At 60.9% G+C, this 27,194-nt stretch overlaps 1 protein-coding gene across 3 annotated transcripts; it reads left to right on the top strand.

Moving 5' to 3' along the window:
* The first annotated feature begins 1,958 nt into the window (after positions 1–1,958).
* CTSH (cathepsin H) lies at positions 1,959–23,359 on the top strand. 3 transcript variants are annotated; one of them, XR_008416825.1, is made up of 13 exons: positions 1,959–2,115; positions 5,409–5,440; positions 6,025–6,130; positions 7,079–7,149; positions 7,652–7,756; positions 9,218–9,304; positions 9,963–10,018; positions 10,670–10,751; positions 11,488–11,556; positions 12,445–12,551; positions 14,002–14,127; positions 16,191–16,314; positions 22,137–23,359. XR_008416825.1 is itself a non-coding variant. In XM_053888600.1 (12 exons), the coding sequence occupies exons 1-12, from the start codon at positions 2,025–2,027 to the stop codon at positions 16,222–16,224; spliced, it is 966 nt and encodes a 321-aa protein (XP_053744575.1). In that variant the 5' UTR covers positions 1,959–2,024; the 3' UTR covers positions 16,225–16,375. The 3 variants fall into 3 exon arrangements, 2 of the variants coding, with proteins under 2 accessions (XP_053744575.1, XP_053744574.1); XM_053888600.1 differs by lacking the exon at positions 22,137–23,359 and having other exon boundaries at positions 16,191–16,375; XM_053888599.1 differs by lacking the exons at positions 16,191–16,314; positions 22,137–23,359 and adding an exon at positions 14,857–15,217 and having other exon boundaries at positions 1,962–2,115.
* The last annotated feature ends 3,835 nt before the right edge of the window (positions 23,360–27,194 follow it).

The raw sequence follows: 27,194 nt of genomic DNA, 5'->3' as shown, positions 1-27,194 counted from the left end.
TCACCTGCTGGGTGAGTTTCCTCCTGCTGCGTGACGAATCACCACACAGGCAGGGGTTCAGGACAAGGTCAGAAGTCATGTGGAGGTGACGGCTCCCCTGCCTCCCCTGGAGGTGACGGGCACATCTCCCTGCCTCTTCCTCTTCTGCTTTGAAGGGCCCACGTGATTGTCCTGGGGCCCTTGGACAATCCGTTAACGTCAGCTGGCTGAAAGCCTTGATTTCGTCTGCAAAGTCCCTTCACACCAGTGCCTGGACTGTGTCTGAACAAATAACCCAGGACGGAACTTTCGGGCCGCCGCCCGAGGGCCCAGCAGGGCTGTGCTGCCAGTGCCACCTCCGTAGAGGTACAGAGGACCGGAAGCACGGAGAGGCCATCCCAGAGGTGATTCCCAGAGGGAGCCAGACGTGCAGACAAACCCACCATGAAAACGAGTGTAGGCAGCAAAGGACACAGGGCACACGACTGAGCCCGTATCTGGGGCGAGTCACTTTTACGGTGCAAACCACTTGCCCGGGTCGCACCGTGAATCCTCAGTGGGACCAGACCCAGACACTGGTCTCCAGCTGACCAAGCCACCGCCTTCCTCACTGCATCTCACACCCTCTTGATCCACACCACAGGGTCACCGGGGCCCCAGCCCAGGGGGCAGGTCTGGGGTCAGAGGTCAGAGGCGCCTGGGATGGGCAGGTGTCGTGTTTCCTGCTGCGGGAGAGGCCAGCTGTGCGTCCTCCCGGGGCCGGGGACTTACCAAACCTCACTGCAGGGCAGTACCCGAGATCTTTGCCTCAAAGTGCACCAGAGGGACATCCAGACGGGAGCAAAGTCACAAACTGACAAAGATCCGCTTTATCTGCCAGGACAGAGTCTGCGGGCACCGATGCCGGTTCTCCTGCAGAGTCGGTGTCCACACGCCGCAAGAGATCACCCTTAGGCCCCTTCCGTGCACGTGCCTGGGCCCCTACCCACCAGCCACATCCTAGGAGACAACCCTCATCCCCCCCCCCCCCAACCTGGTCCCCTGGGGCCTCAGAGCACAGCCTGGGCTGAGAACTTTGGGAGAGAAAAGCCCTGGGGAGAGAGGTGGGAGCTGAGACAGAACGGCCCCACAGGCCCTGACCGCACCCCAAATTGCCTCTGGCTGCAAAAATGGAGAATGACAGACTGCAGTAGATCAAACCTGGGTTCAGATTCCCAACACACGCTTCCTGGGACAGTTACCACAAACTCTGGGGCCTCAGTTTCCCCATCCATAAAATGGGAGTGTGGGTGGGGGGTGAACAACCTGTGGCGAGTACAAAGGTGAAGAACATGGCCCCCAACGTGGGCGGGGGCGGGGGGGGGGCCTCACAAAACAAGTCCTATTAGCAGCTTCAGGGCCATTTTCTGTATTTGGCAAATCTGCAGAAAGAAGGAAGACTATATATGACTTGTAAGTTCATTCCACGTGGTTAATGAGGACCAGAGATGGGAGTTCAGGGGGCGGGGGGGGGCGGGAGAGATGGGGGGCTGCGGGGCAGGCGGGGGAGAGGGGGGGCTGCGGGACAGGGGGGCAGGCAGGGAGATGAGGGGCTGCGGGGGGTGGGCGCCGGTGGGGGAGATGGGGGGTTGCGGGGGTTGGGGGCGGACGGTGGAGATAGGGGCATCCGGGGGTGGGGGCGGGCAGGGAGACGAGGTCACGCTGTGACTGCCCCGCAGCAACCCCTGCCCGCGAAGGCCTTCCTTGCACCCTAGGAGGAAGAGGCGGCACAGCGCGCACCACAGGTGCGTCTCCTCATCGGGCGCAGGGTGTCCCGGAGCCCCGCCCCCGGTGCCCCGCCCCCGCCTGGAGCCCCGCCCCGCCGCCCCGCCCCATCCCCGGTGCCCCTCCCCCGTGGAGCCCCGCCCCCCGGCGCCCCCGCCCCGCCCCCGCCTGGAGCCCCGCCCCGCCGCCCCGCCCCATCCCGGTGCCCCCGCCCCCGCCCCGGAGCCGCCTCCGCCGCGCTCCTGGGCCCTCGGAGCCAGTCCTCGGGTCAAGCCGCTACGATGTGGGCCGTGTTGTCGCTGCTCTGCGCGGGCGCGGGGCTCCTGGGACCCCCGGCCTGCGGCGCCGCCGACCTCTACGTGAGCTCCTTAGGTACGGGGAGGGGGCGCCGCGGGAGAGGGCCCAGGCCGGGCCGGCTCGGGCGGGGGTGGGGAGCACCTGGCTGGGGGCGGTGAGGCAGGGCCTCTCCCCGGCCCCAGGACCCGGGAGGGGTGAACTGCGTTAGGGGAGGGGGCCGGGAGGAGGGGGAGGCTGAGAGGGCGTCTTGCGTGACCGGAGGAGCGGGTGGGCTGGGCGTCCAAGGCCCCACTGGCCCAGGCGCCTGCAGGGCCTGGAGCCCCGGAGAAGCCGCTGCCTCCACGTCCCGCGGGGGGACGTAGAGGATTGGCTGTGCCCCTGCGGGGATGAGCAGGCACTTTCCAGCCTTTCTGGCAACTTTCTGGGGATCTCCACAGTTGCCCTGAGAGTTCTGTAGAATGGGCTTTGCAGGAGCGACCTATTCTAGCCCTTGAAGCCTGAGGGCGCTGCTCCAAGCGCTTTGGTGGACGGTCAGGCCCCAGGGCTGCCCTTTAGGCCGGGGGCACTCTGTTCGTGCACCCCTTCTGCTGCTGCTGCGGCCCCGGGCACCTCCCCAGGCTGAGGGCTCTTCCCTGCGAGCCTGCCGCCCTCCCTGCTGCTGCCCTACTCGCCCTGCACCCAGAGGATTGCCAAGGGACGGCCTTGGGACGGGACAGAGATCACGGAGGCTGAATCTTGTTGGCTCAGAATCTTGCCCCGTTCCTCTGTACACATTTGTGCTAGGAAGCCCCCCGGTCTTGCAAACCTGGGTGGGGGCGAGGGGGCCAGCTGCAGGTCAGCCCCAAGCCGAGGAGAACCCAGTTCCCCCGGGGCCAGGGCTGTGCTCTGCCCCGGCTGTGTGGCTGTGTGGACGGTCGCACAGGCACCCGTACTAACTCCAGAGCCGGGCCCCGCAAGCTCTTTCTTGTAAGGGCCAGATAGGAAATATTTTAGGCTTTGTGGGTCACACCGCGTGTAGCGACTACTTAACTCTGCTGGTGAGGGTAACCGTAGACGGTGTGTACATGAGTGAGCGGGGCTGTGTTCCCATAAACCTTTATTTCTGGACTCTGAAATTTGAACTCAGATGATTCTCAGGTCTTACAAAATGTTGTATATGTTTTTCAATGCTTCGAAAGTGTAAAACAAACATTTTCCGGCTTGCCATAGTTTGCTGTCCCGTGCACAGTCTCCCAGACAGGGCAGACGTAAAGATGCCCCCTCCAAAAGTCACAGTGGGTTTGAAATGGGTCTGTCCCGAGGTTGGGACTCTGGGCTCACCAGCAGGTCCTTCCGGCCCAGCCCCAAGAGCATCTCTGGCTTTTTCTCCCACTGATCTCCAGCGAATGAGGAATAGGCCAGGCTCGTCACACCTACTTGCTGATTTTGAAATCGCCCAGAGGCAAAGAGGCCAGTCAGTTGTCCTAAACTGCATCTGGCCTCAAACCCTGGTCCTGAGTTGAGGTCTGTCTTCTTCTGAAGCCATCTGCTGCACAGGGCCCTAAAACCAGGACTGGGAACCCTCTGAAACCTTTCACCGGATTGTACTGGAGAAACGGGCATTTCTTTCCCAGGGAAAGTGGCAACAGCTTGGTTTCTGAATAGGCGTGTGACCCACACAGGGAAGCCAGAATGCTGAGAAGCAGTGCTCTTTAACCGGGGGAATTTCAAGGTGGGGGTGAGGGGTGGGGAGGGACGGGGAGGGACGGGGAGGGATGGCAGTCCCTGGAGGAACACAGAGAAATTCCCAGTGACTTGGGCACAGATAAGGGGTCAGCACCCAGCCCCTTTACTTCCAAACATCCTCTTTGCTAACACTGATCTTCCGGGAGAGAGTGCCTCTCACTCGTCCTAAGTCTGGGCCTTGTGGTCATAAACACCTCGGAGGCAGCAAAGACAGATGGTAACAAATCCTTCTTCAAGGCTGTTGCTGGTTCTTCAAGGAAACAGAGATGGAAGAGAGGGCCTCACAGAGGTATCAGCTGATGGGGTTGTAGAGCATCATGTGATTAGGAACAGAGGAATTGAGAGCCTTTGCTCTAAAAATTGCCTTCCATTCCCAGAAGCAATCGGCAGTTAAGATCTGCTTACTTAGCAGGATTTCTTAGTCCTTTGATTTATTCCTAGAATTAACGCTGACCCGTTCAAAAAAATAGGAAATATTCACTCATGAATCTATGAATCCACGAGCGGGTGTTGTTAGTAAAGTCCTGTTTATCTCATGAGGGGTACGCTTCTGATACAAGTTTGTTTTTCGTGTTTAACGATTATTTTTCATAGCGTATATTTGGAATACTTTTAAATCTTTTTTAATGCTTATTTATTTTGGAGAGAGAGAGAGAGAATGCAAGCGGGGAAGGGGCAGAGAGAGAGGGAGACACAGAATCCGAAGCAGGCTCCGGGCTCTGAGCTGTCGGCACAGAGCCCGACGCGGGGCTTGAACTCACGGACCGCGAGATCACGACCTGAGCCGAAGTCGGACGCTTACCCGACTGAGCCGCCCAGGCGCCCCTGAAATAGTTTAATCAGTTGGGGTGTTAATGATGATTATTCAGTCCAGAATACATTTGTGTAATGTTCAGGGATGTGTGAGTCACAGGAAGTAAAAATAACTTAAATGCACACTTTCCGTCCTCGTCGCCTGAAAGGACGGTCGGGCATCGAGTGTGAACACGTGCCCCGCTCCCTTCTGTTGCGGATGGCGACTTTCCCACCGCGGTGTTGCACATGGATTCCCTGGCTAACTCTGAGAGCACGATGTGGCCGTCTCATTTTGAAATGCCAGTATTTACAATAAGCTGGGGTGCGTCCTTCGCGGCCACTGAAATGTAACGCGAAATTGCAGACAACACAAAGCCCCGCGTACGGACACTGTGGGGCAGCGTTTGTGACTCGCGCTTTACCAGAGTGCGGTCACATGGCAGGGGCAGAGCGGGGTGGCGGTGACGGAGACCACAGGACACTGCAGAGACCGAGATATCTCTTATCTGTCCCTTGAAGAACAAATCTGTTGACCCTTGGGGTCCACATAAACACAGATGCACAGCCGGCACCCACACGGGGTAAAAGAGTACCGGGGGCCCCATCTGTCGTCTGGGCGCCGCCCCGAGGACACCCACCGGCCGTTTCGCTCCCGCAGCCGCAGCAGCAGTGAGAGTTCGAGGGCTTGTTGGCATTCTGTGCGACACAACACCATTTTCGGTGCTTTGAATTTAGCCTAGTTTCCTGAAATGCAAATCAGTTCTAAAGTGCCCTGCCTGGCTGCGGGCCAGCATCAAGGCCAGGAACCCGGGGCCTAATCTGGTTTTTTTTTTTTTTCCTTTCTACAGAGAAAGTTCACTTTAAGTCATGGATGGTCCAGGTCAGTGCCCACCTTCTCTCCGCCGCTCTTCCCCTCTCTGTTGCCTGTTCTCACGCCCTGCTGTGCCCGATCTGAGGCGACGGGGAGGGATTTTCCAGCCCCCTGCCCCTGGGGCCTTCCGGACAGGGAGCTGGCCAAAGCGGGAAAGATTCAGCGACGCGAGCGCGTTCACCTCCGAGGCGTGTGTTCCGTCCCAGTCGCCGTGCGATGCCTGCCGGCTGCGGGGCAGTTTGGACGACACGAGTGCAGGTGCTTCCGAGAGACGGTGATGTGTGACAGACACCTGACCCGGCAGTGGCTGTGCGTCCGCGGAGGACCTGCACGTGGCCCGTGTCTCCCGGGGCCTCCGGGACCCGGCCCCTCGCCTTCGCTCCGGCCACAGGTCCCCCCCGGAGGCAGGGCCGCGCTTGGCCACCTCCTGACTTCCTCAGCAGACGCCTCAGCGGCGCCCGCCCACTGGCACGGCTCCCTCGAGGGTCGAGGCGGAAAGGAGAGCTCCAGCCCTCCTCTTAGGAAACGAACCGTCTCCTTCTGGCGAGCCGCCGCTCGTCTCCGTGACTTACGCCTGATGTGTTTTGTTTTAGCACCAAAAGAGATACAGCTCAGAGGAGTACCAGCGCAGGCTGCAGACCTTTGTCGGCAACTGGAGGAGGATAAGTGCCCACAACGCTGGGAACCACACCTTTAAAAGTACCGCGGGGCCGCCTTCCCGCCAGGCTCCCGGGGCCGCGTCTCAGGGCCGGACACACGCGCGCTAGGGGCACCCGAGGGTGGAAGGCGCACCGGGAGTTAGGGTGCGGGCACGTCCCGAGCCCGGCTCTGCAGCCGTACTTAGCGGACCCCGGATTCCGGCTCTGCTGGGCTCCGAGAGTCTCTGGGATGCGGGACGGTACCGGGCCCCTCCGCCGGTCGTGAGGTCTATAGGAGACCGTGTAGGAGCCCTGCCCTCTCTTGCCCGCTCCTGCCCGCCGAGGGTCCGTCCCGATGCTGAGCCCTGCCCTTGGAGTGCTGGCCAGCAGCCCCCCCCTGCGGTGCTCCGCACTCAGGAGCAGCCTCTAGGGACGTCCGCCTTCCCTCCGGGGTGGCGTCACGAGAAGCACGTGCACACGGTGTATCCAGGGCCTCAGAAACCACGGCAGGGCCAGCTGACCGTAGCGTGGACAGCAGGCGTAATACGGGAAAGCCGTGCGTGGCTCTCGTTTCTGCCCACACTGGCTGTGCTGTCCTGGGGGAGCTCGTCGACGCCTCTGATGCTTCACTGGGCTGTGGGGGAGATGGGAGTGCTCCCCGCCCCGTGCGGCGGTGACGGCCGGTGGAAGGCTCTTCACCTGGATGGCCATCGGGCTCTCCTGGCCGGGTGTCAGGCGCTGGGTGCCCAGGCCCCCCCCCCAATAACCGCACCCACATCCCTGCCACGCAGCCCACGCGCGCACAGCCGAGACGCTCCCCGGGCGGTTCGGAGGCACAGGCACGCCTGACCTTGGCGTGTTAGGTCACGTCACGTTCAGAACACGTGAGGGCACCGGCTGCTGCAGACTTGGGACGCAGGTTAACGTAGGTCTCTTTGTTTTTTCTGTGTCTTAGTGACTTAGGAGCCCCTCTTTCTTTGGGTTTTTTGTTTTTCCTTCTCTTTTTCAGTGGGACTGAACCAGTTTTCGGACATGAGCTTTGCCGAAATAAAACACAAGTATCTTTGGTCGGAGCCTCAGGTAGGTGTTGTGTGTTGTCACCAGATCGGACTCCTTCCGCTCAGACCTTTGCCCTCCTTTCCCAGCAGAGCCCGCCCCACCCCCTCACCGGGGTTCTTGGGGAGTCAGAGAGGCCGCTCGGAGCAGTTCCTCCGTCCACACCTGTGGCCTCAGCCTTGTGGACCCCAGACTTAGGGTTGCCCCAGAAAATACAGATGCACAGCTAAAACTCAATTTCATGCAAACAGCACGTGACTTTTTGGTGTAAATATGTCATAAACGTGCACAGGGCGTACTTAGGCTGAATAACAGAGTTATTCATCGTTCACGTCAGGTTCAAATTTAACTGCAGGAACTGCATTTTTATTTGCCGAACCTGGTTCTCCGGCCGGGGCTCTGAAAGGCACGCGTCTGTTAGCGTTCGGACCCAGTCGCTGGGGGCGGGATGGTTCTTTCTCCTCTCTCGGTGATTTTGTTTAACTGCACGCTTTTCCCCTGAAAACATTGTGTTTGGCTGTTGCAGAACTGCTCAGCCACCAGAGGTAACTACCTGCGGGGCACTGGTCCCTACCCACCGTTTGTGGACTGGCGCACAAAGGGGAAGTATGTCTCGCCGGTGAAAAATCAGGTATGCGCGGCACCCCTCCCCCCCAAATCGCCACTTTCGCAGACAATATTCCCAGAAGAACCCAGAGCATGGCAGGTGTCCCCAGATCTGTGTCTGTCCCCCGTCCCCCCGCCTCTGGGAGGCTGTGAGGTGATGCTGGGGGCTGCTCTGGAGGGAGACAAAGTCCCTCCTTGTTAGACTGAAGCTCAGCTGTGCCCCCCACACCCAGGGTTCCCCATGTGTCCCCGGTCTCCTACAAAGTCCCTCTGAACATCGTATTCTCTGCGCCCTTCAGAGATGGGACCCCAGGACCCCGTTCCTGCCACCCCGTGTCGTTTCTTCCCACCCTCCATCCGCCCAGCGAGGCCTGGCCAGCCTCTCCCGCTGGGTGGCTGCAGGCGGTCAGCTCGCGGCGTGCAGCCCGCCCACCAGGCACACTCTGGCCGGCCGCCCCCTGCAGTGGCCTGGCGTCCTGCGCTCACAAAGCTGTGAGGCAGCCGGCCGTGTTCCGGGGAGTCTGCCCCTGCCCCCTGCTGTCCCCTCTGCCCACGATGTCCCTCCTCCAGAAGTCACAGTGCAGTGGCCTTCGGTGGCCTTCTCCAGAACGACACCACCCCCTCACCTCCAGAGAGTATGAGGGGAAGTCCCCACCCCCGAGGAACACTGGCCTTCCGTTGAGACTCTCGCTGAGAAACATTTTCTCCTTGTCCATGACAAGGTCTTCTTGACCGGACGGGGTCCTCCCCGAACGGAGGGAGGAAGAGGCCAGCAGGAAGGCCCTCTGCGGGACGGCAAGGCCGGAGGACTGACCCCTGGGCGGTGAGGGGTGATGAGAGGGGTGTTCAGGGGCCGACCAGTCAGGGAGGAAGAGGCATGAGGCCTGAGCCACAGGACCGTGTCTGTGCCGCTCACAGCCCCGCGAGGCAGGCGCACCGGCCCCGTTTTACAGTTGACGGGACGGGGGTGACCCCCGGCTGGCACAGCGGTGACACACAGGCAGCCAAGCTGTGGCGCCTGACCCGCGTGGCGCCCCGAGGCGGGCCGTGACTGTGGCAGGTGGGCGAGGTGGGGCGGGACCATCTGGGCCCCGATGGAGGTCGGGTCCAACACAGGGTTTGGGGAGTTGTTAGCTTGCTCGTGAGGACAGTGGGTGGGGTGAGGTTGGAGGTGGAGAGGTGACAGAGAAGGTTCTGGAAACGAGACTTGGGCGAGTCCTGCTGAGAAACCGTGGGGAACGGAGGAGGAGCGTAAGATTCAGAAGGAGGAGGAAATCCAGAGACGGGGGCTCCGGCCCTCGCGGGGCCGTGGGGCCTGGTCAGTGAGGGGCCGGGGCTAGGAGGCACCCGTGGCTGGCAGCCGCTCCTGCTCCTCTGCAGGCCTCGGGCACCCCACCTGTAACAGGAGGGACCCCGCGAGGGCCCGAGGGCGCGGGAGCCTGCCTCCTGGGGTCCCCGTGACTGATCCCCGCCCCGGCCTCTCTAGGGCGGCTGTGGCAGTTGCTGGACCTTCTCCACCACGGGGGCCCTGGAGTCTGCCATCGCCATCAAAACTGGGAAACTGCTGTCCTTGGTAAGCAGCCCGCCCCTGGGGCCACCCATGGAGGTCGTGGCTTGGCCCCAGGGCCTGGCAGGAGGGCCAGGTGGGCCTTCAGGCTCCTTCGGGGCTCGGTGGCGATGCCGCCCCAGCTGGCACCGGGCCCCCAGCCTTGTGGACGTCCGGCCTGGGAGTCTCCGTGCACATTTTGCCGGAAAGGAATGAGGTTTCCCCAGGACACAGCCAAGGGCCCGTTCCGGGTGGCGCCCAGGTGGCGCTGGTCTTGGCGGCCTGAGGGGACTTCGGAAAGCCGCGCCCGCGGGGTGGGGCACCTCTAGGAGCCATGCCCTCCCGACTGCCGCGGCTGTCAACGGGAGGGAAGAGCGGGGCCTGTGTGTGCGGCTGCTGACCCCGTGGCCCCAGGGCAAGCGGGGCGAGGGGCAGGGCCCGGAGGGCGGAGCGGGGTCTCCCGTGAGGCCTGCCACCGTGGCCACACGGGCCTCGCCGCGCACACCTACGGGCAGCGCCCAGCGGCCACCCGCCCTCGCCCGCCGGCCCTGGCCCGCCCCCGCACACCTGCTGTCCCCACCCTGGGTGCTTGTAACCGGCCTTGACACAGCGCCGATGAGGCCACAGGGGTGTGCGCCAGCCCTCGCTCACCGCGCTCGCTCACCGCGCTCGCCCCTTCCTCCAGGCGGAACAGCAGCTGGTCGACTGCGCCCAGAACTTCAACAATCATGGCTGCCAAGGGTGCGTCCCTGCCCGGGGGGCCCAGAGCCCCCCTCGTTTCCCACGACCGCTTCTGTTGGGTCGGCGGTGGGAGCAGAGTCGTCCCGGCTTCATGGAGGGGACGGTCATACGCCCAAGGTCCCTTAGCCGGAATTTGGCAGAGCTGGGATCCGAGCCCAGGCCTGTCTGGTTCCACCATCCGCCCTCTTTCCATGGCTGTGGCTGAGGGGTCCCTGGGAGCTTGTTCAGCGTCTTTGAGCCCCAAGAGATAACAGTGTGGGCCACACGGGGTTCACGGGAGGAGCTGGGCGGTCATGGTTGCAAAGCGCCTTGCGCTCGGGGGCCCAGCGGGCACGGCGGCGGCCAGAGCAGGCCGTGGGCGGGTCCCTTCTGCCGTCCGGTGGGACTGCTTGCTCTTCCTGGCAGAAGGGCCTGCGCCCGGGGTCCCTGAGACCCCCCAAGGGCTCTCTGTGCCCCTGACACGTGTTTGACCGTCCTCGGACTCCGGGGGTCTGTCCCGGGGCCAGGGAGCTGGGGCGGCCCTGCCAGCCCCTCCCGCGCCCAGAGAGCTCCCCTGCGGCTGGGCCCTGCCCCGGTCGAGGTCCAGCGCCCGCAGGGGCCGCCGGTGGCGGGGCCGGTTCAGGTAGACACCTCCGCTCGTGCTTCTCACAGGGGCCTCCCCAGCCAGGCGTTCGAGTACATCCGGTACAACAAAGGCATCATGGGTGAAGACACCTACCCCTACAAGGGCCAGGTAACCCTGGGTGGCACGGCCTCGCGGCCTGGGCTGCGCGGCACCGACCCCTCAGCCTCGGGGAGCGCCTCCTCCTCCCCTCCAGGCTGCAGCACCGCCCTCCCGCCGCTCCGGGTCCCCCCCCGCCGCCCCGGCGCCAGCCTCGGCTGCTCCCCCGTCTGCTATCGGTGCCAGAGCACGCCCTCCAGCACCCGCACCCTCTTTCCCAAGGCCTGCTGAACACGCCACGGGTCACCGGGCCACGTCCTCCCTGACCACAGCCCTGTCCTTCCCCCAGACCTGTGTGTGGCTCTGCCTGCCACCGGTGTCCCCTCACCGGTGAGCGGCACCAGCCCCCTGAAAACCTGCCTGCCACCGGTGGGCTGTCTGGGGACCGTCCCCACCCTAGACCCTCACTCGAGTCCGCCTTCCAGCCATCGGAGGTCACACAGCCGCTCCTTCAGTCCACCCGCTGAGTCTTCCCTCCCTTCCCCGGGCAGGCAGGCTCGCGCTCACCTCCGTCCCGCCGAGTGCCCGTGAGCCCACCTCTGCCGAAGCCAGTGCCGGGCCGTCCCGCCCCTGTGAGCTCCTTGAGAACAAGGACGCCTCTGACTCCCTTTTAAGTGACCCCATCACCCGGCCCCGGCACACGGGGCGTTGGCCCCGCAGACGTCATCAGCCGGCTCGGGGGAGGCCTGAAGTCCCAGCCTGGGGCCGAGCCTCCCTCACCCCTGTCCCACACCGTTTGCCTGAACAGGACGGGGACTGCAAATTCCAGCCCAGCAAGGCCATTGCCTTCGTGAAGGACGTAGCCAACATCACAATCGTGAGTACCGGACCCTTCCCTCCGACGGGGACTGTGTTCTCACGACGGGGCCGGGGCACGGCGCGCAGCCTCCTCTCCTAGCACTTTGCCTAGAAGGTCTTATCGTTGTGCCCAGTCACCGCGGCGGCAGAGGGTGGGAGGGAGGCGGGAGGAGCAGAGCGTGGGACTAGCATCAGGCGCGGGGGCTCTGACCTGGGTCTGTGCAGGGCTCCAGCCTTGTCTCCGCGTCCTCCTCCATAAGTTGCAGGCAGCGACTCCCATCCCGCAACACGGGGTGTGCGTGCGTGAGTGCCGTCAGCGTGTGCACGGGAGACTGAATGCAGATTCGCCGAGTGTGAATGTGCTTCAGTCAGGATAAGCCAGGTTATGCTGCCGTAACAAACAAGCCCACAACGTGAAGTGCCCGCGGCTGGCTTCACGCCAGGACGCAGGCAGAGGGAGAGGTGGTTGATTTTGCCGGCTTTGTGAGGGCAGGGGTCCCGAGGGCAGGGGAGGGGGCGTCATGGAGAGACTGTGGGGGGACCGCAGTGACGGAACGAGCCGGCCCACCTGCACCCGTGGCCCCCACCCTGAGGGTTTCCTTCTTAGGAAGGGAGATCGCCAACAGACCGGCCCAGCAAAGGGAAGGAGGGTCACAGGGGAGCCGAGGTTTCAGGGGAGCGGCCTGTAAGCCAAATAAAAAAGGGCAGGAACCGGGCCATTCAGGCAAACCCCCCACCGTCTGCTGGGTGGAGGGTGCAGCCTCTGCCCCTTAGTGGCTTTTTGGCCCAACGCAGTCTTCTCTTCCTTCCTCGTGCACCCACCCAGCCCCCAGCCTCCGTCCCTACCCTGGGACGAAGGAGCACGTTTTGAACAGGGTCAGAGGTGACAGAGACCGTGTGTCCACAGAATGACGAGGAGGCGATGGTGGAGGCGGTGGCCCTGTACAACCCCGTGAGCTTTGCCTTCGAGGTCACCAGCGACTTCATGATGTACAGAAAGGGCGTCTACTCCAGGTGAGCGGGCCCGCAGCCACAGGGCCGGGGCCGGGCGGGCGTCCCCGACTCCTGGCCAGGCCGTTGCTTGAGGGCGCCGCGGGCTTGGCGTTTCCCGCGGCCCACTCGGGCCCCGCGGCTCCGGGCGTGGAGTCTGGCGTGGCGAGGAGCGGGGAGGAGGACAGACCGGGCCGCTCGGCGACAGTGCTTGCTCTGTGTCGGTGGAAGAATCGCCCGCGGCCGAAAACACCCGCGTTCAGGGTGGGAAGCTGTGAGAGAGGGAGGAGAAAGCGGCCGCTCTCAAGACCCCGCGCCGGGAGTCTCCCTATACCGCTCTTCAGAAAACCGAGCGTTTCTGGGACGGGGCTCACCTCACCCTGGCCTCTGGCCACCCGCCTGTCCCACGTCATGAGCAGACCCACAGGACCCACGGCCGTCCGGCCAGCTCAAGCGGGTGGCCCGTGGGGACCTCAGATCCGACACGTCTCCTCCCCACCCTCATAACACTGCCCAGAAACGTGCTCTGACCCACGCGTCCTTGTGCCCCACCGGGGGGCCGCTCTCCGGCCACGCCAGCCTCCGCCTCCTCGGTGTACCCCTCCATGGTCCAGGGTCGGCTGGGCTGGGGGACCCCGGCGATCTGGCCCTTCTTTCTCTGAGCTCATCTGCCGCGGGGTCCCCATTCGGCCCTCGCGCCCCACCCCAGCCACACTGAGGGCTTGTGGCTGCAGGCCTGCCTTTCTCGGGCTCCTCAGCCCTGGGTCGCCATCCGGCAGGGGCCTCCTGCCAAGCGAAGCTTCCCTGGGACGGGAGCAGAGCTGCGGGCCCTGCAGGTGCACCGCCACCCGCCCTGGCCTGTCCCAGAGCAGGAACCCAGTCAGGCGTCAGCCCAGTGACGAGTCAGCACCGCCTCTTGTCCTCTTGAGTTTCTTAGGATTTCCTTGTGGAAACTGGTTCCCCGTTGTCCACGGAAAACCTGTGCGTTTGCCCCCAGTACAGGTAGTCTTAAAAATAAATTCAGTGGCAACAAAGCAACACCCCAGATACTGTTGCGTGCGCGGGTATGGGAGGTGCACAGGTGCACGGGTGCGGGAGGGGCGCGGGCGCACAGGTGCGCGGGTATGGGAGGGGCGCAGGGAAGGCAAGTGCACAGGTGCACAGGTGCAGTAGAAACGGCAGGTGCAGCTGGAGGGTGATCTCTCCTTGCTGTGAACTGGGCGTCAGAGAGCGTCCGGGCCTGTAGCTGGGCCAGCACCCCTCGTGCGCTCCTTTGTGTGAACGGAACCGAGAGGACTGGAGGGACTACGTGTCTCGCACCGTGAGCGCAGTTAGTTCTCCTTACGTGGCTCCGGTGCCCGCATTGAGAAACACTGCTTTGGAGCCTCCAAGGACCGCCGCGGGACGGGGGCTGAGCCGTCGGATGCTTTCGTCCTTCCTGTGTGTTCACGCCTTTTTTATTTTCGTTCTCCAGCACTTCCTGTCATAAAACTCCAGATAAAGTAAACCACGCAGTACTGGCCGTTGGGTATGGAGAAAAAGATGGGATTCCCTACTGGATCGTGAAAAACTCTTGGGGTCCCCAGTGGGGGATGAAAGGGTAAGCAGCTGGGAAGGGCGTGGTTGCTCGGGTCTGGGGGCCCTGGAGGGGTCGCCGCCCCGTCGGGTGTGTGGCTTCTGAGCAGGGGCCAGTTGGCCGAGACCCCGTGCGGGCCCCCGGGGAGGGGCCTGAGACTGTGACCCACGCACCCCGGAGACGTCCCTGGCAGCCCCCGCCTGCCCCGAGCCCCAGATCTTAACAGTCGTGTGTCAGGAACGGGAACATTGTCTCAGGGGGATCTGTGGCCGGAACCAGACCCAGCATAGAGCCCTGCTGGGAGGGAACCGGGCTGGGAGGGCAGGTTACCAAGGCAACGAGCTTATCCCTGACCGTTGCAGCCAGGGGCTGGCACCAGGTGCCCCGGGTACATGCCCTGAGGGGACTCTGTCCTGTCCCCCACCAGAGTCTGCGTCCTAGGGCAGGGTGGGGCGGGGACAGAGACCATACATAACTATGTGAGGGCCTAGGTCAGGGCTGAGAAGGAGCCCCGGAAAATTCTGGGGAAGGTGGGGTGTGGACACAATATGTCAGCCGAAGAGAGACAAGGAAAAGGTCTTCGCAAAGTCAGGTCAGGTTTTCTGACGATAAAGTAAGCCCAGAGCTCCTGTTTTATGAGTAAATTCAGACGCCCTCACCCCCGGAGCCAGATCTTGGTGAGCAGTAAAACCTTCCAGAAAGGTCTGTGGTGAGGAAGCTCCAGCCAGGCCCCCGCCCACCCTGTCTGCCCAGGTACTTCCTCATCGAGCGCGGAAAGAACATGTGTGGGTTGGCGGCCTGTGCCTCCTACCCTATCCCGCTGGTGTGAGCCTGGACGGACGGACGGACAGACGGAGGGAGTCCTGCCCTGGGCGAGGTGGCAGGGACACCGCCTGGGGCCTCCACCCCGGGCCCTGCCTGCAGGCCTGAGGAAGAGGAGTCCCACCCACGTCCTCTGACGTAAAGGTGGCCACCAGCCCTGTGCCTGTAACGAACTCCAACCCATGTGGCCGCGAACATTCTTTATCTCCCACAGGGCCGCTTCTCACGTGTGGAGAGCGCCCGTGACGGTCTTCCCTGAGGTCTTTGTTCAATAAACACTTGGCGAAGCCTCCCCGTGCGGGCTTGTGCTGTGTGCTGGGGCCACACACGGAGCGGCCCCGGTCTGTCCTCCAGGGACACGTCCCCCCAGAGGGAGGCCCCGAGGGGCTGCCTGGCCGGGAGGACGGTGAGGGCACTGGTGTCACCGTCACAGGCTGGCTTTGAGACAGGTTGTCCCCGGCAGGGAGGTGCGAAAACATGCCGGGCTTGGCAGAGTCGGCACTCGGATCCCCGGTGTTGGCCCGGAAGTCTGTCCCTCTCAGTGGCCTCCCTCCCCAGCCACTGGCCTCCCCCCAGGACTGTCCCACCCCCCCACCCCCAGCCCTGCCCCTCAACCTGCCTGACGCTCCTGCCAGCCCCACACCACCCCTTCCCCGTTGAGAGCTCCTGGTCTCCGTTCAGAAGGCGGCCACGGACTCGCTGCTGTGGCCCTTGGCCTCAGGGAGCCGGGTCCACGGGAGGAGCCGGGGCTCTGCTCTCTGTCCTGCAGTTTATGGTTTCCTTACCGTGAAGCCTTTCGTGTCATTTGGGCCTCCTGGAGAGCTAAAGGCTTGAGGATATTTGGGGGGAAGTGGGGGGGGGGGGGTTGACAACAAGGCTTATTTAGAAGATACCAGTATGGGGGCACCTGGGTGGCTCAGTGGGTTAAGCATCCGGCGTCGGCTCAGGTCATGAGGTCAGGGTTTGCGGGTTCGAGCCCCGCGTCCGGCTCCGTGCCGACGGCTCGGAGCCTGGAGCCCGCTTTGGATTCCGTGTCTCCCTCTCTCCCTCTCAAAAATAAAGATTAAAAAAAAGTAACAGAAGTTCTAGATACAAGAAAATGACAAAATTATTAGAAGCAAAAGCAGCTTGGGTAAACTGAGCAGTAACCACCTTCTCCATCAACATAGATGAGCGAACTCTTGCCCAGAATAAAAACACGGATTTGGTACGTTTCCAACTCAACTCTCAATAAAACTGCTTGACAGTTTTCTGTTTACCTGAAGGGAAACAAGGCCGAGATGTGCTAAGATTTTATGAATGAGTGAAGGGAATGCATGTCAACACTGGAAGGTGCACCAGCCAAGAACAAACAGATCTACCACCCAGAGTCTCCAGAAGGAGAATCCGGTCCGTGAGTAGCATATGGACACGTTAGTCTTTGCCACTCGATAAAAGGTGCTAGACTGGACACCCAGCTGGAAAAACAATTTAACCTAAATCTTCACCCAGAACGTAGTCTTTTTTAATAAGCCTTTTTTTAAACGTTTATTTTTGAGACAGAGCACAGGCAGGGGAGGGGCAGAGAGAGGGAGAGAGAATCCCACGCAGGCTCCACACTGTCGCGCAGAGCCCGATGCGGGGCTCAAACTCACAAACCGTGAGATCACGACCCGAGCTGAAATCAAGAGTCGGACGCTTAACCCACTGAGCCCGCCAGGCGCCCCTGCGTGGCACACTTTGAAAGTGGGAATTTTACGGTATGTGAATTGTACCTAAAAAAAAAAAAAAGTCCAGGGCGAGCCCCTTGCGGGTTCGTGCGGGACGCCACCGGGCTCTGTGCCCAGGAGACGGGGCCCCGCAGGCGGAGGCCGTCGGAGCTGAGCTCTGAGGGACGAGTGGGCCTCGCTAAAGGACAGTTAAGGGAGAGGCGTGTTGGAAGGCGCGGGGGTCGCCGCGACGTCCGCAGAGGAAGCGGAGGCTGGGGGCCCGTGGTCCCGGCGGGTGGTCGCGGGAGAGGAACCAGGCTGATGCGCCCACTCTGCCCGCCGGGCGCCGTGGGAAGGGCCGCACCCGCCAGCCCAGGAACGTCCCCTTCAGGCCAGGCGCCACCTGCACGAGCGCTCGGGCTCCTGGGCGAGGACACCCCTCCTCCAGAGTGCGGGGCGGGGGGTGCCCCTCCTCTGGGTCCAGCCGCCTCCGGAGAGCAGCGTCCACGCACGCAAGCCACCCTTCTGGGGGGACAGGCATGAAGCCCTTCGGCAGCCCCCAAACCTGAAAACGTCAAGCCTCTCCCCTGCTCAGATGCGGTGTGCGTGGGCAGGAAAGGGCAGGCTCCTGTTCCGTGAAGTGTCACAAACGTGCGTGCACACAGAAGTACGAGCAGCTTCCCGCCTGCCACCGAAGAACTCGGGCTCCTCCCGAGACCGGGGATGTTTAGTGCTGAAGTTGCGGCACTCCCCGGACAACGGGCGGGCGGGTCTGGCTTGCCGAGCGTGTGATCGGGGAGACCCCGTCTGAGTCCCCATGCTTTGCGAGTGCCCCGAATTCCAGCCCGGCCTCTGTTTACCTGACGCCTCGGGCGGGAAGGGACGCCTACAGCTGTGTGCCGCGCCGGACGGAGCCGCGCCACACTCGTGGCCCGACGCTCACAGCCGCGCCACGAGGGCGGCAGGCGAGGCCGAGCTCCCAAGGCCTACTGGGGCAGCAGAGGTGTAAGTGCCCCCACGAGTTTCGGCTGGAGGCTGCGTCTGTCTGTCGCAGGGACTGATGGAGCAGCTCAGGGCCAGAGGGCCAGGGGCCCCTGGGGAACGGCCACCGAGGGGGACCGGCAGGGAGGGAGTCCACTACCGCGGGCGAGTCCTGGTGGGGCCCCTGGCCCCGCACGTCCGGTGGGAGGACGAGTGACCCTGCCCCTATAGCCCCCGCGGGGCCCTGAGGGCCGCGCCAAGGGTGGGGGTCTCCCTTCCGGGGACGGGCAGCTTAGCTCGACGCCCCGGCACGCTCTGCTGCCACTGTCACCGGCCAGACTGCCCCTCCCAACGAAAGGCACCCCGTGAGCTGGACGCGGTTATGACCCCATTTTCAGAGGAGGAAACTGAGGAGCCGCCTGGTTGAGCAACACGCCCCAAATGACAGAGTCAGGAGGCGACACAGCGCGGCTGTCACGCCAGCTCTCGGTGCCCCCCCTCCTCCGCCTCCGCAGACCATCCTCGGGAATCTCCCAACCTTGGGGAGGAATCCGGAGCGATGGAATGTGCCCTCAGGGCCGGACGGTCAGTGGGTCGCGGGCACCACCGACCCTGCTCCTCCCCTTGTCTGCGGTTCTGGACTCGCGTGTCCTTCCCCTGCTGGGTCCCTGGCTGCCACCGGGGCGTGACTGGGGGGGAACGTTAGCGGGTGCCTATATTGCCCAGTCCCTGGCGTGTTTTGAAGAAGTGGAGAACTTACGGCAGGTCTGGGGACAAAGAACAGACGGCGGACAGTCGGGGAAAGGCCCTGGGGCAGCCTCCCACGCTTTCTGCGCCGGGGCCGCGGGTAGATGAGCCTTGCCGTGTGTGGGCCTCGGAGGGCCAGAGGACGGAGGCAGGGATGGCCATTGAGGTGGCCCGGGTGGCCCTGAGGCAGGCTCACAGGGGAAAGCAGGGGACCCCCCCGGCGGAAGGGAAGAGGTGCTGGCAGCTGACCCAAGTTCAAAGTCTAAGGGCTCCCGGGACAGTCCCCACACCAGGAAAGACTGATGAGGGCTGAACACATGGTGGCCGAGAAGGAGCCATTCAGGCAAGTTGGGGTGCAGGCGTGGCCCTGTGCAGGCAGGTGTCCCCAGAGTGGGCCCGGCCCCGTGCTCCGCGGGGACCTGTGGTCGCCACAACCCGTCAGCGCACACGCTGACTTTGGGGCCCGGCAGTCCGGCCTCGGAGGGAGGACGGACCTCTGGAATTCTTGGATGGCCCGGAGGCTGGTCTCGGGAAAACGCCCCTCCCTCGTGGGAGTAGAGGCGGGAGCGACCACTGGGACAGCAGGCCCCACGCTGGCGACACGGGCCAGCCTCCCCCAGGGGCTTCCCTCCTTCCCTCGCACCCTCGGAGGCTTGTCCCCCGGCGCCCACGCCCGCCCGCTCAGGGCTGCCTTGCAAAGCTGATCCGCTCTCCTGAAACCATCCGCCCCATGTCTCACATCTTCTTTCTCATTTTCAATTCCCTTTTCCTTCTTAAGATTTTATTTTTTGTCACCTCACAACCCGAGGTCGAGAGCCGCACGCTCTGCCAACCGAGCCATCCAGGTGCCTGGGTTCCTGTTTTTCTCACTCTGCCAGCATCCTCGGGGTCACGATGCAGACGGGCCACAGAGCCACACGCACAAGGGCCGCTTGACTCTGGTTTCGTTTCCGCAGCCGCCCCACCCCCACCGTCCCGGAGGCGCCGGGACCCGGGGGCGCGGGTCCCTGCCCTGCACACAACTGGGCGCGCCCGCGCCACAGCACCCGTCCGTGCTCGCGCCCACGCGCTGGCTGTGCTCCGGCTCCGGGCTCTCCCCTGCCCGGCCCCAGTGGGACTCCAGCGGCAGCGCCCGCAGGAAAGTTCTGGAAGGACCTGCGCCACCACTGGCAGTACCTGGAGCGGGCGCGAGGAAGAGGAGCTGACAGACTTGCGGGCTCGCTCTCTCCGTGGCTGCCGCCCGCTACCCGCCCGCCCCCTGCGCGCGGAGCCCCTAGACTCCCACATGGGTCACAGGACACAGGACCTGCCCCCGAAGGCCCTGCCGGTCCGAGTGGGCGCCGGGAACACGCAGGCGTCTGGGGGACGCCTCCTGCCGCACACGGGGGGAGGTGGGGGGGGGGGGGTGCAGAGGGGCAGACACCTCCTTCTGGCTAAGTGCAACTGCCCGCCTGCTCCCGGCCGGCTCGGCGGGAGAGGAGGACAGAACCTTCCAGAGCTGTTGTCTCATCACATTACACATGTCGACAGCCCATGACGACCGTTCCTGTGTGACACTCCTCCTGCGGCCCTCGCTCCTCCGAGGGGGAGACTGAGGGTCACAGGGCTGAAGCCGCGGCCGGGGAAGGGCCGAGCCCAGCTCTCCAGGCCTCGTGGCCCAGGGCGTGCCCCTACGCCCCTTCCTGAGACCGCGGTCGGCCAGGGGAGCCACACGGGAGCCACAGCGGACCTCATGGAGCCCCGCCGGCCAGTCCCCCTGGGCCTCTGAGGCCCCTTCCAGCAGAGGGCACCACGACCTCGGCTGACAAGGGTCTGGACCCCTGTTACCCCGCACCGATGCCCCTGTCCCCACACCCACACCTCCGGACCAGCACACACCCCTCCCCTCCCTCTTCCCCAAGCTGACACGTGCCACTGCTGGACCCCCCACGCCCCTCCCCATACGCCCCTTCAACCACCACCCCTCCTCCAGGCCCACTGCTCACCCTGCAGGCAGAGGAAACTGCTCAGGGTACGAGTCCGATCATGCGCCCTCCCTGCCTCCGCTCACCTAAGTCGCCCGGTCCTCCCCAGCTCCTGGAATGAACAGAACACAAGGTCCCGCACTCCCCTCCCAGCCAGGCCCCTCGGTCCTCTCCGCGCCCGCCGGGTTCTGGGACCCCAGATGCCTGCGCTCCCTCCTGCTCCGGAGCCTGTGCTGTGCGTGCTAACTCAGACACCGCTGTGCTTTAGACTAGGGTGGGGATGTCCTCCGGGCAGCCTGTCTCTGCCACCCGCCTCCGGTTTCCGTCGAAGGGGCCACAACCCCTGCCTAACGCCTGGCACGCAGCGGCCTGCCACAGACGTTCTGAAATCAACCAACACCCAGTAAGCGAGCTCATTTCTCAGCCTGGGCCCAGGAGCCCGGCCTACACCGACTCCCCGTTGACGGGCCTGAGGGCTTCTTTGCTGTCACTGGGCCCCCCTTTCGCCGAGCCCACGGTTCAGATCCGGACAGAAAGGTCACTGCCGTGGGTCAGCCTCGAGGCACGAACAGTCCCACGCCTGCTCAGAGACGGCACCAAGGGGAGCCACGCACCTGCCCAGCTCCAGCCTCCCACAGCGCGGGCGCTCACGCGTCACACGCTCTGGATAAAGTTCCCCGGATCGGCAGGACCCAGGGCTGCGGGAATGGGGGGTGCAGACACCGGGCACGTGGTGTGAGAGGCCCCTTGGCTCCCACGGCGGAGACCCAGGCCCGGGCAGGCTGCGAGCACGCGGCGCTTAACGCGGGGACAGGAGACCCAGGTCTCTGAGTCCACCGGCCACACGCTGGCAAAAGGGCGGCAGGGAAGGCCAGCCCAGGTCTCGGTATCCAGCACGAACAGACTGGTGTCCCCTCGATGACGGGAGGGGCACAGGCCGGTCACCAGGTGGCCAGACGACACCCGGGAATGCGGTCTCAGCAGGGGGCAGACACGCCACGACCCGCGGCAGCAAGTAGCCAGGTGCCCAGGGCACCCGCCCTCGCACACCACGCCGGCACGGAGTGGCGGGAGTCTTTTGCGAACCTGTCCTCCACTCACAACCTGCAATTCGGGCAGGAGCGGGTGCAAGGGACAGCTCGGCTGGGAAGGCTCGAGGGCCGCGAGGACCTTCGCTGGGACAGTGGCCGGGGCACCACGCTCCGTCTCCACGTGGCCGGGATGGCACGGGGGAGCCTCGTCTGTCAGGGGAGCCCCCTGCCACCTCCACAGACGCAAACACCTTCGCTCCGGGCCTATTCAGAGGAGCATCTACATAACTCACCTCCACGTTGTGGAAAGAGCTGCTTAACATCGGGAAAACTTGCGTAAACTCAGCGAAACAATGCTTTCCAAACGACCGGTGCCCACTGATAAAAAAAAACTATGCAGGAGCACAGTATCCGTTCAAAGACGAAAGGATTTAAAATCAAAAACAAGAGGGGCGCCTGGGTGGCTCAGTCGGTTGAGCATCCGACTTCGGCTCAGGTCACGATCTTGTGGTCCGTGAGTTCGAGCCCCGCGTTGGGCTCTGTGCTGATAGCTTGGAGCCTGGAGCCTGCTTCTGATTCTGTGTCTCCCTCTCTCTCTGCCCCTCCCCTGCTCATGCTCTGTCTCTCTCTGTCAAAAATAAATAAACATTAAAAAAAAAGTAAAAAATCAAATCAAATCAAAAACAAGAAACAAAGACTAAAGGGTTTTAATGTAGTAAAAGTAAAAAAAAAATCTTATATAGTTTCACATTCCACTTTGAAATTAACCTTTAGAAAAGTACCACTGCTTCTTTTCACAGACCTAGAATAAATAATCATACAGTGTGTACGGAACCACAAAAGACCTCAAAATAGCCAAAGCAGTCCCAAGAAAGAACGAGACGAGAGGTGTCACCAGCCCGGACTCCAAGGTGGACCAAGCTGTAGCGATCCAGACAGTATGGTTCCGGCACAAAAAGACACGCACATCAGCAGAACCGAACAGGGCGCCGGCCCAGAAAAAAACCCACATTCATAGTCAATTACTCTATGACACAGCAGGAAGGAACATCCAGTGGGGAACAGACAGTCTCTTCAAGAAATGGTGCTGGGAAAACTGGACAGCCACATGCAAAAAAAAAAGCAAAACAAGATCACTTTCTTACACAAAAATAGATTCAAGACGGACTGAAGACCTACACGGGAGTCCTGAAACCATAAAAATCCTAAGAGAACACTGGTGGTCGTCTCTTGGACGTCGGCCTTAGCGACATATTTGTAAGTATGTCTCCTCAGAAAAGCAAAAATAAATTACTGGGACTGCATCAAAGTAAACGGCTTTTGCACAGGGAGGGGAGCCATCAATAAAACGAAAAGGCAACCTACAAGTAGAAGGTATTTACCAATGACTTACCAGAGGTTAATATCCAGAATCTATTCAGAACTCGTACAACTCCACACCAAAAACGCGATACGTTTAAAAACCGGGCAGAAGACCCGAATACACATTTCTCCAAAGACATCCAGATGCCAACAGACACGTGAAAAGGCGCTCGACCTCGCTCGTCATCAGGGAAGCGCAAATCAGAACCACGAGATACCACCTCACACCTGTCAGAACGGCTAAAATCAACACCACAAGAAGCGTTGGCGAGGCTGTGGAGAAAGGGGAACGTTCATGCGCTGTTGGTGGGAACGCAGGCTGGCCAGCCACCCTGGAGAACAGGGTGGAGGGTCCTCGAAAAGTGAAAAAGGAGCGGTGCCTAGGTGGCTCTGCCGGTTGAGCATCTGACTCTTGGTCTCAGCTCAGGTTATGATCTCAGTTGGTGGGTTCAAGTCCCGCATCGGGCTCGGGCACTAAAAGCGTGCAGCCTGCTTGGGATTCTTTCTCTCCCTTTCTCTCTGCCCCTCCTTCACTCGCGCGCTGCGCTCTCCCTCAAAACAAATAAACTTCAAAAAGTAATTAAAAATAGAAACATCCTATCATCCAGTAATCCCACTACTGTGTATTTACCCAAATAAAATGAAGACACTAATTAGAAAAGATATACGCACCCTTGTGTTTATTGCAGCATTATTAACAACAGCCAAGGTACGGAGAGAGACAGTGTCCGTGGACAGATGAATGGACCAAGAACATGTGCTATATACATACATATATATATATATATATATATATATATATATATATATATTTCATTCTTTTCGATGGTTGAGTAATAATCTACTCTGTATGTGTATATATATATACCATCGAAAAGAATGAAATCTCGTCATTTGTGACATGGATGGACCTGGAGGGAATCAGGCCAAGTGAAATCAGACAGAGAGACAAATACTATAATTTCACGTATAGGAATCTAAAGAACAAAAGAAGTGAGCGAACAGATTCTTAAATACAGAGGAGGAACGGGTTGGTCGCCAGAGATGGGGGGTGTGCTGGAGACAGACGAAGCAGGCGGAGGGGAGTAAGAGGCACAAACTTCCAGTTACACGGTAAGTGTAAGGGGAGGAAAGCACCGCTGGGCCCCGCCAGACTGCTGTGCCCGACGCCTGAACAGGACACTGAATGTTAGCTATGCTTCAGTAATAAAATAGAAAAGAAATGCAAATGGCCGATTACAAACAAAAACAACCACCTGTCGAGCTTGGTATCGTCTCAGAAAATATCCACAATTCTCTGAAACAACTATTAAAACACTCCCTTTGCTGTGTGAGATTGGATTTTCTTCATGGAGCTCAAGCAGAACAAGGCACACAGACCGAATGCAGGACGTCTGAGAACGGGTTGTCTGTTATTTGCAAAACTGTAAAACAATGCCATTGTTCTCACGTTTCTTTTGGAGAATAATTAATTAGAAATATGGTAACAATGTTTTCTCGTGAGTAATTTTTGAAGTTCTCAACTTAATTTCCAAGATGGTAGATAGCAGTACATATACTCCACATAAGCAAGCCTTCTGGAACCCTCCACGAGAACAAGAGGGGCACCCGTGTTTCTGGGTTGGTCCCTAACCGCGTGAGCACAGGACCTTCAGAGGCGGTCCAGGGCTCCAAACACACAGGCCCGCGGCCAGCGCCTCCTGCACCAGGCGCCTCGGTGGGCAGTGCAAGGTGCAAGTAAGGTGTGAGCTGGCCTTCACCTTGACCGTGACATTCCAACACGGCCCGCACCACCGCACCCCCAAACACGTTGCCGAGGTGGCCGGCCCCTGAATTTCCATGGGGTGATCTCCCCTCTGGCTCAAGTGACCCCAGCCGAGCCCAGCAAGCCCCGAGGCACGAGGAGACATCACTCCCGTCACAACCTACGGTGGGAAACCCACAACCTACCTCCTTCTCGAGTGCCATCCAGCGTGTCAGCTGCATCCCTTGTGACAGCAGAGTCAGGTCTGTTCCTTTAACCACTGCCACGATCTTTTAAGAAGTGTTTAGCCATTTGCAATTATTAATTATATTATAATTATATTAAGGTCTGAAAATACCTATTTATTCTCCCTTACATTTAAAAAATTAACCCATTTTCTGTCTGCATTCCACTGTGTGCCTTGTTCCTTGACAACAGGAAAACTTGTAGGCCCTGGTCGCCGCGGGATGGGATTTCACGTGTGGACAGGACGGCGTGGTGGTGGCGACGCCGCCGTTGTCATCTCCTTCACTGGCCTTCGCTGCTCCACGCAAGTCCCACTTCCCGTACTAAACATGGGAATTTTGTCCCCTGTTTGGGTTGCTGGTAAATTTTGACGTATTTTTCTGGTTTTGTCTGAAATTTTTGTTTCTTTAATCTTTATTTTTGAGAGCGGGGGGGGCGGGGAGGGGCAGGCAAAGAGAAGGAGACAGGATCTGAAGCCGACTTCCAATTCGCTTGGCATCATCACCTGTGTCCAGTCCGAGACCACCCCCCCCCCCCCAATTAAGCCCCTGCTTCAGCTATTGCAAGCCTCGGTTCTCGAACTCTCATCTAGTTACTTTAGGTCCTCTGCTGGACTCAACCGAAACCCCCCTCTGAAGATCGCAACTCCTCTCTCTCTGAAGGTACAGTTCAAGTGTCTTGGTGGCTCCCACGTCTGCAGGAGTCTCGTGAGTCGGCCTCAGGGTGCTTGTTCTTTGTGAAAAGGAAACTGAATCCAAGAGCTCATACCCTGAGTTTTCTCAATGTTTTTTGTTTTTTTTTTAAACATTTATCTTTGGGAGCACACACGTGGGGGAGGGGCAGAGAGAATCCGAAGCAGGCTCTGTGCCGACAGGCCAGCAGCAGTGAGACCAATGCAGGGCTGGAACTCACGAACCGTGAGATCGTGACCCGAACCGAAGTCGGATGCTCAACCGACTGAGCCACCCCAGGCGCCCCACGATGCTTTTTTTCTTCTTCATTCTCTCAGGTAATGATGCATTGCGCGTGTTATTTACAAGAAACAGTTACGTCTCCTCCCAGAACCTTAAGGTATAACCTCGCGGGGCCCTGATTGACACCTCGGCCCAAGACTGTCAAGCCCACCCCGCCCCCCGCCCCGGACAAGCACCTGCAGGACAAGAGCAGGCCTTCACTCGGGCTTCCAAGCACCCGCCGGACCGTCCCCCTCAGGGGGCTGGCCCCTCGAGCCCCCCCCACCCCCACCCCGCCTGCTGGGCCCAGGCCCTCAACCAGAGGTGGTTTCCAAGAACCCCCAGCGGGAGGCCGCCTCCATCACCAACTGTGTCGCTTTCTACTGGGCTCTTTAAACGTCTACCTTGTTCCTTTTCTCGTGTTCACAACTGTTTCTCTAACTATCACTAAAGGTATTTCCTACGTGGTCTCTCTGTGCGAACTACACTGGGGGCAAACTCTGGGGACACTCAGCTTTGTGTCTCTCCTTTTTGTGCTCACCTATGATTTTTAGGGTTTTATTTCACCTTGCGTTTCTAGGGATCTGCGGGGTCTGCGGCGAGAGCAATTTCAGATCGCCGGCTACTGCACTGCAACACCCGCTGATCTGCCGTGATACTCTTCTCCACTCGCTCTTTTATTCAGCTGCCGAACGTCACAGCAAGGTCAGAAGAATTTTCGAAGTGGCTGAAGCAGAGCACGGCAAGGGAAGGGGTTGTCTCCAGAGCTTGGCCCTTAACCCAACCTGACCGCACGTCAGAAACTCAATCACTACCGAACAGGAGAACACTAGTGCTAAGGAAGGAAGCGGCAGGAGAAGGGACCCGTGCAGGGGCAGAGACTGGTGGTGGCGGGTTAAGGCCAGGACACCATGGAAAACACGCTCTGTAACCGACGGCAAAGAGGCCCGTGGGAAAGGCACACGGTGTGTGGGGAGCATGTGGTAACCGATGCCATCGGCCAACAGAGGCACGCCTGGTGGGGGAGTGGGGGGTGGCCTGGGGGTGGGGGGTGTTGGGCAAGTTCCTTCCCCTGCAGAACCTTCACTTCCTGTTTGTAACAGACACTAAACGGGAGCAGCTATTATGAACGAATGCCCAGGAGACACGGCAGGACGGGGCTGCACAAAAATCATGCTCCGTAAAGGCAAAGACGGGGTGAGGGGTGGTGGGTGGTAAGAAGGAGCAAAGTTTCTCCATTCTGAGGAAACAATGTCAAAACCTGGGCAATCCCACCACGAGAAGACAGATACAAGTCAAAGCGCGAACCCGTGAACAAGGTGCCGCCAACACTGCTGCACTGGGCGCCGGGGACGCGGTCACAGCCAGACGACGCAGCCCCGGGGCCGGCACACGACCGGAGCCCATCGCTCCACGGGCGCGGTCTTACACACACACGTCCGTCAGGTCCGAAGACCGTGCCAATGCAGGACCAAAACCTGCCGTTTCACCAACGACTTGGAAACTGCTGCCTTTAAGAAGTGATGCGCTACTTATAAAGAGTCCCGAACACC

The sequence above is a fragment of the Panthera pardus genome, unplaced genomic scaffold (genome assembly GCF_024362965.1).
Source record: "Panthera pardus isolate Hobbes unplaced genomic scaffold, ASM2436296v1 HiC_scaffold_23, whole genome shotgun sequence".
NCBI lineage: Eukaryota > Metazoa > Chordata > Mammalia > Carnivora > Felidae > Panthera > Panthera pardus.
The sequence above is the reverse complement of the archived record's forward strand: the minus strand, read 5'-3'. Positions and strand labels throughout refer to the sequence as shown.

Bases quoted from the DNA above. Each gene is read 5' to 3' on its own strand.
- CTSH (XM_053888599.1), top strand. From the start codon at position 2,025: ATGTGGGCCGTGTTGTCGCTGCTCTGCGCGGGCGCGGGGCTCCTGGGA. The intron at 7,150-7,651 runs GTAGGTGTTGTG...TGGCTGTTGCAG, and splicing joins ATCTTTGGTCGGAGCCTCAG to AACTGCTCAGCCACCAGAGG. The intron at 9,305-9,962 runs GTAAGCAGCCCG...CCCTTCCTCCAG, and splicing joins CTGGGAAACTGCTGTCCTTG to GCGGAACAGCAGCTGGTCGA.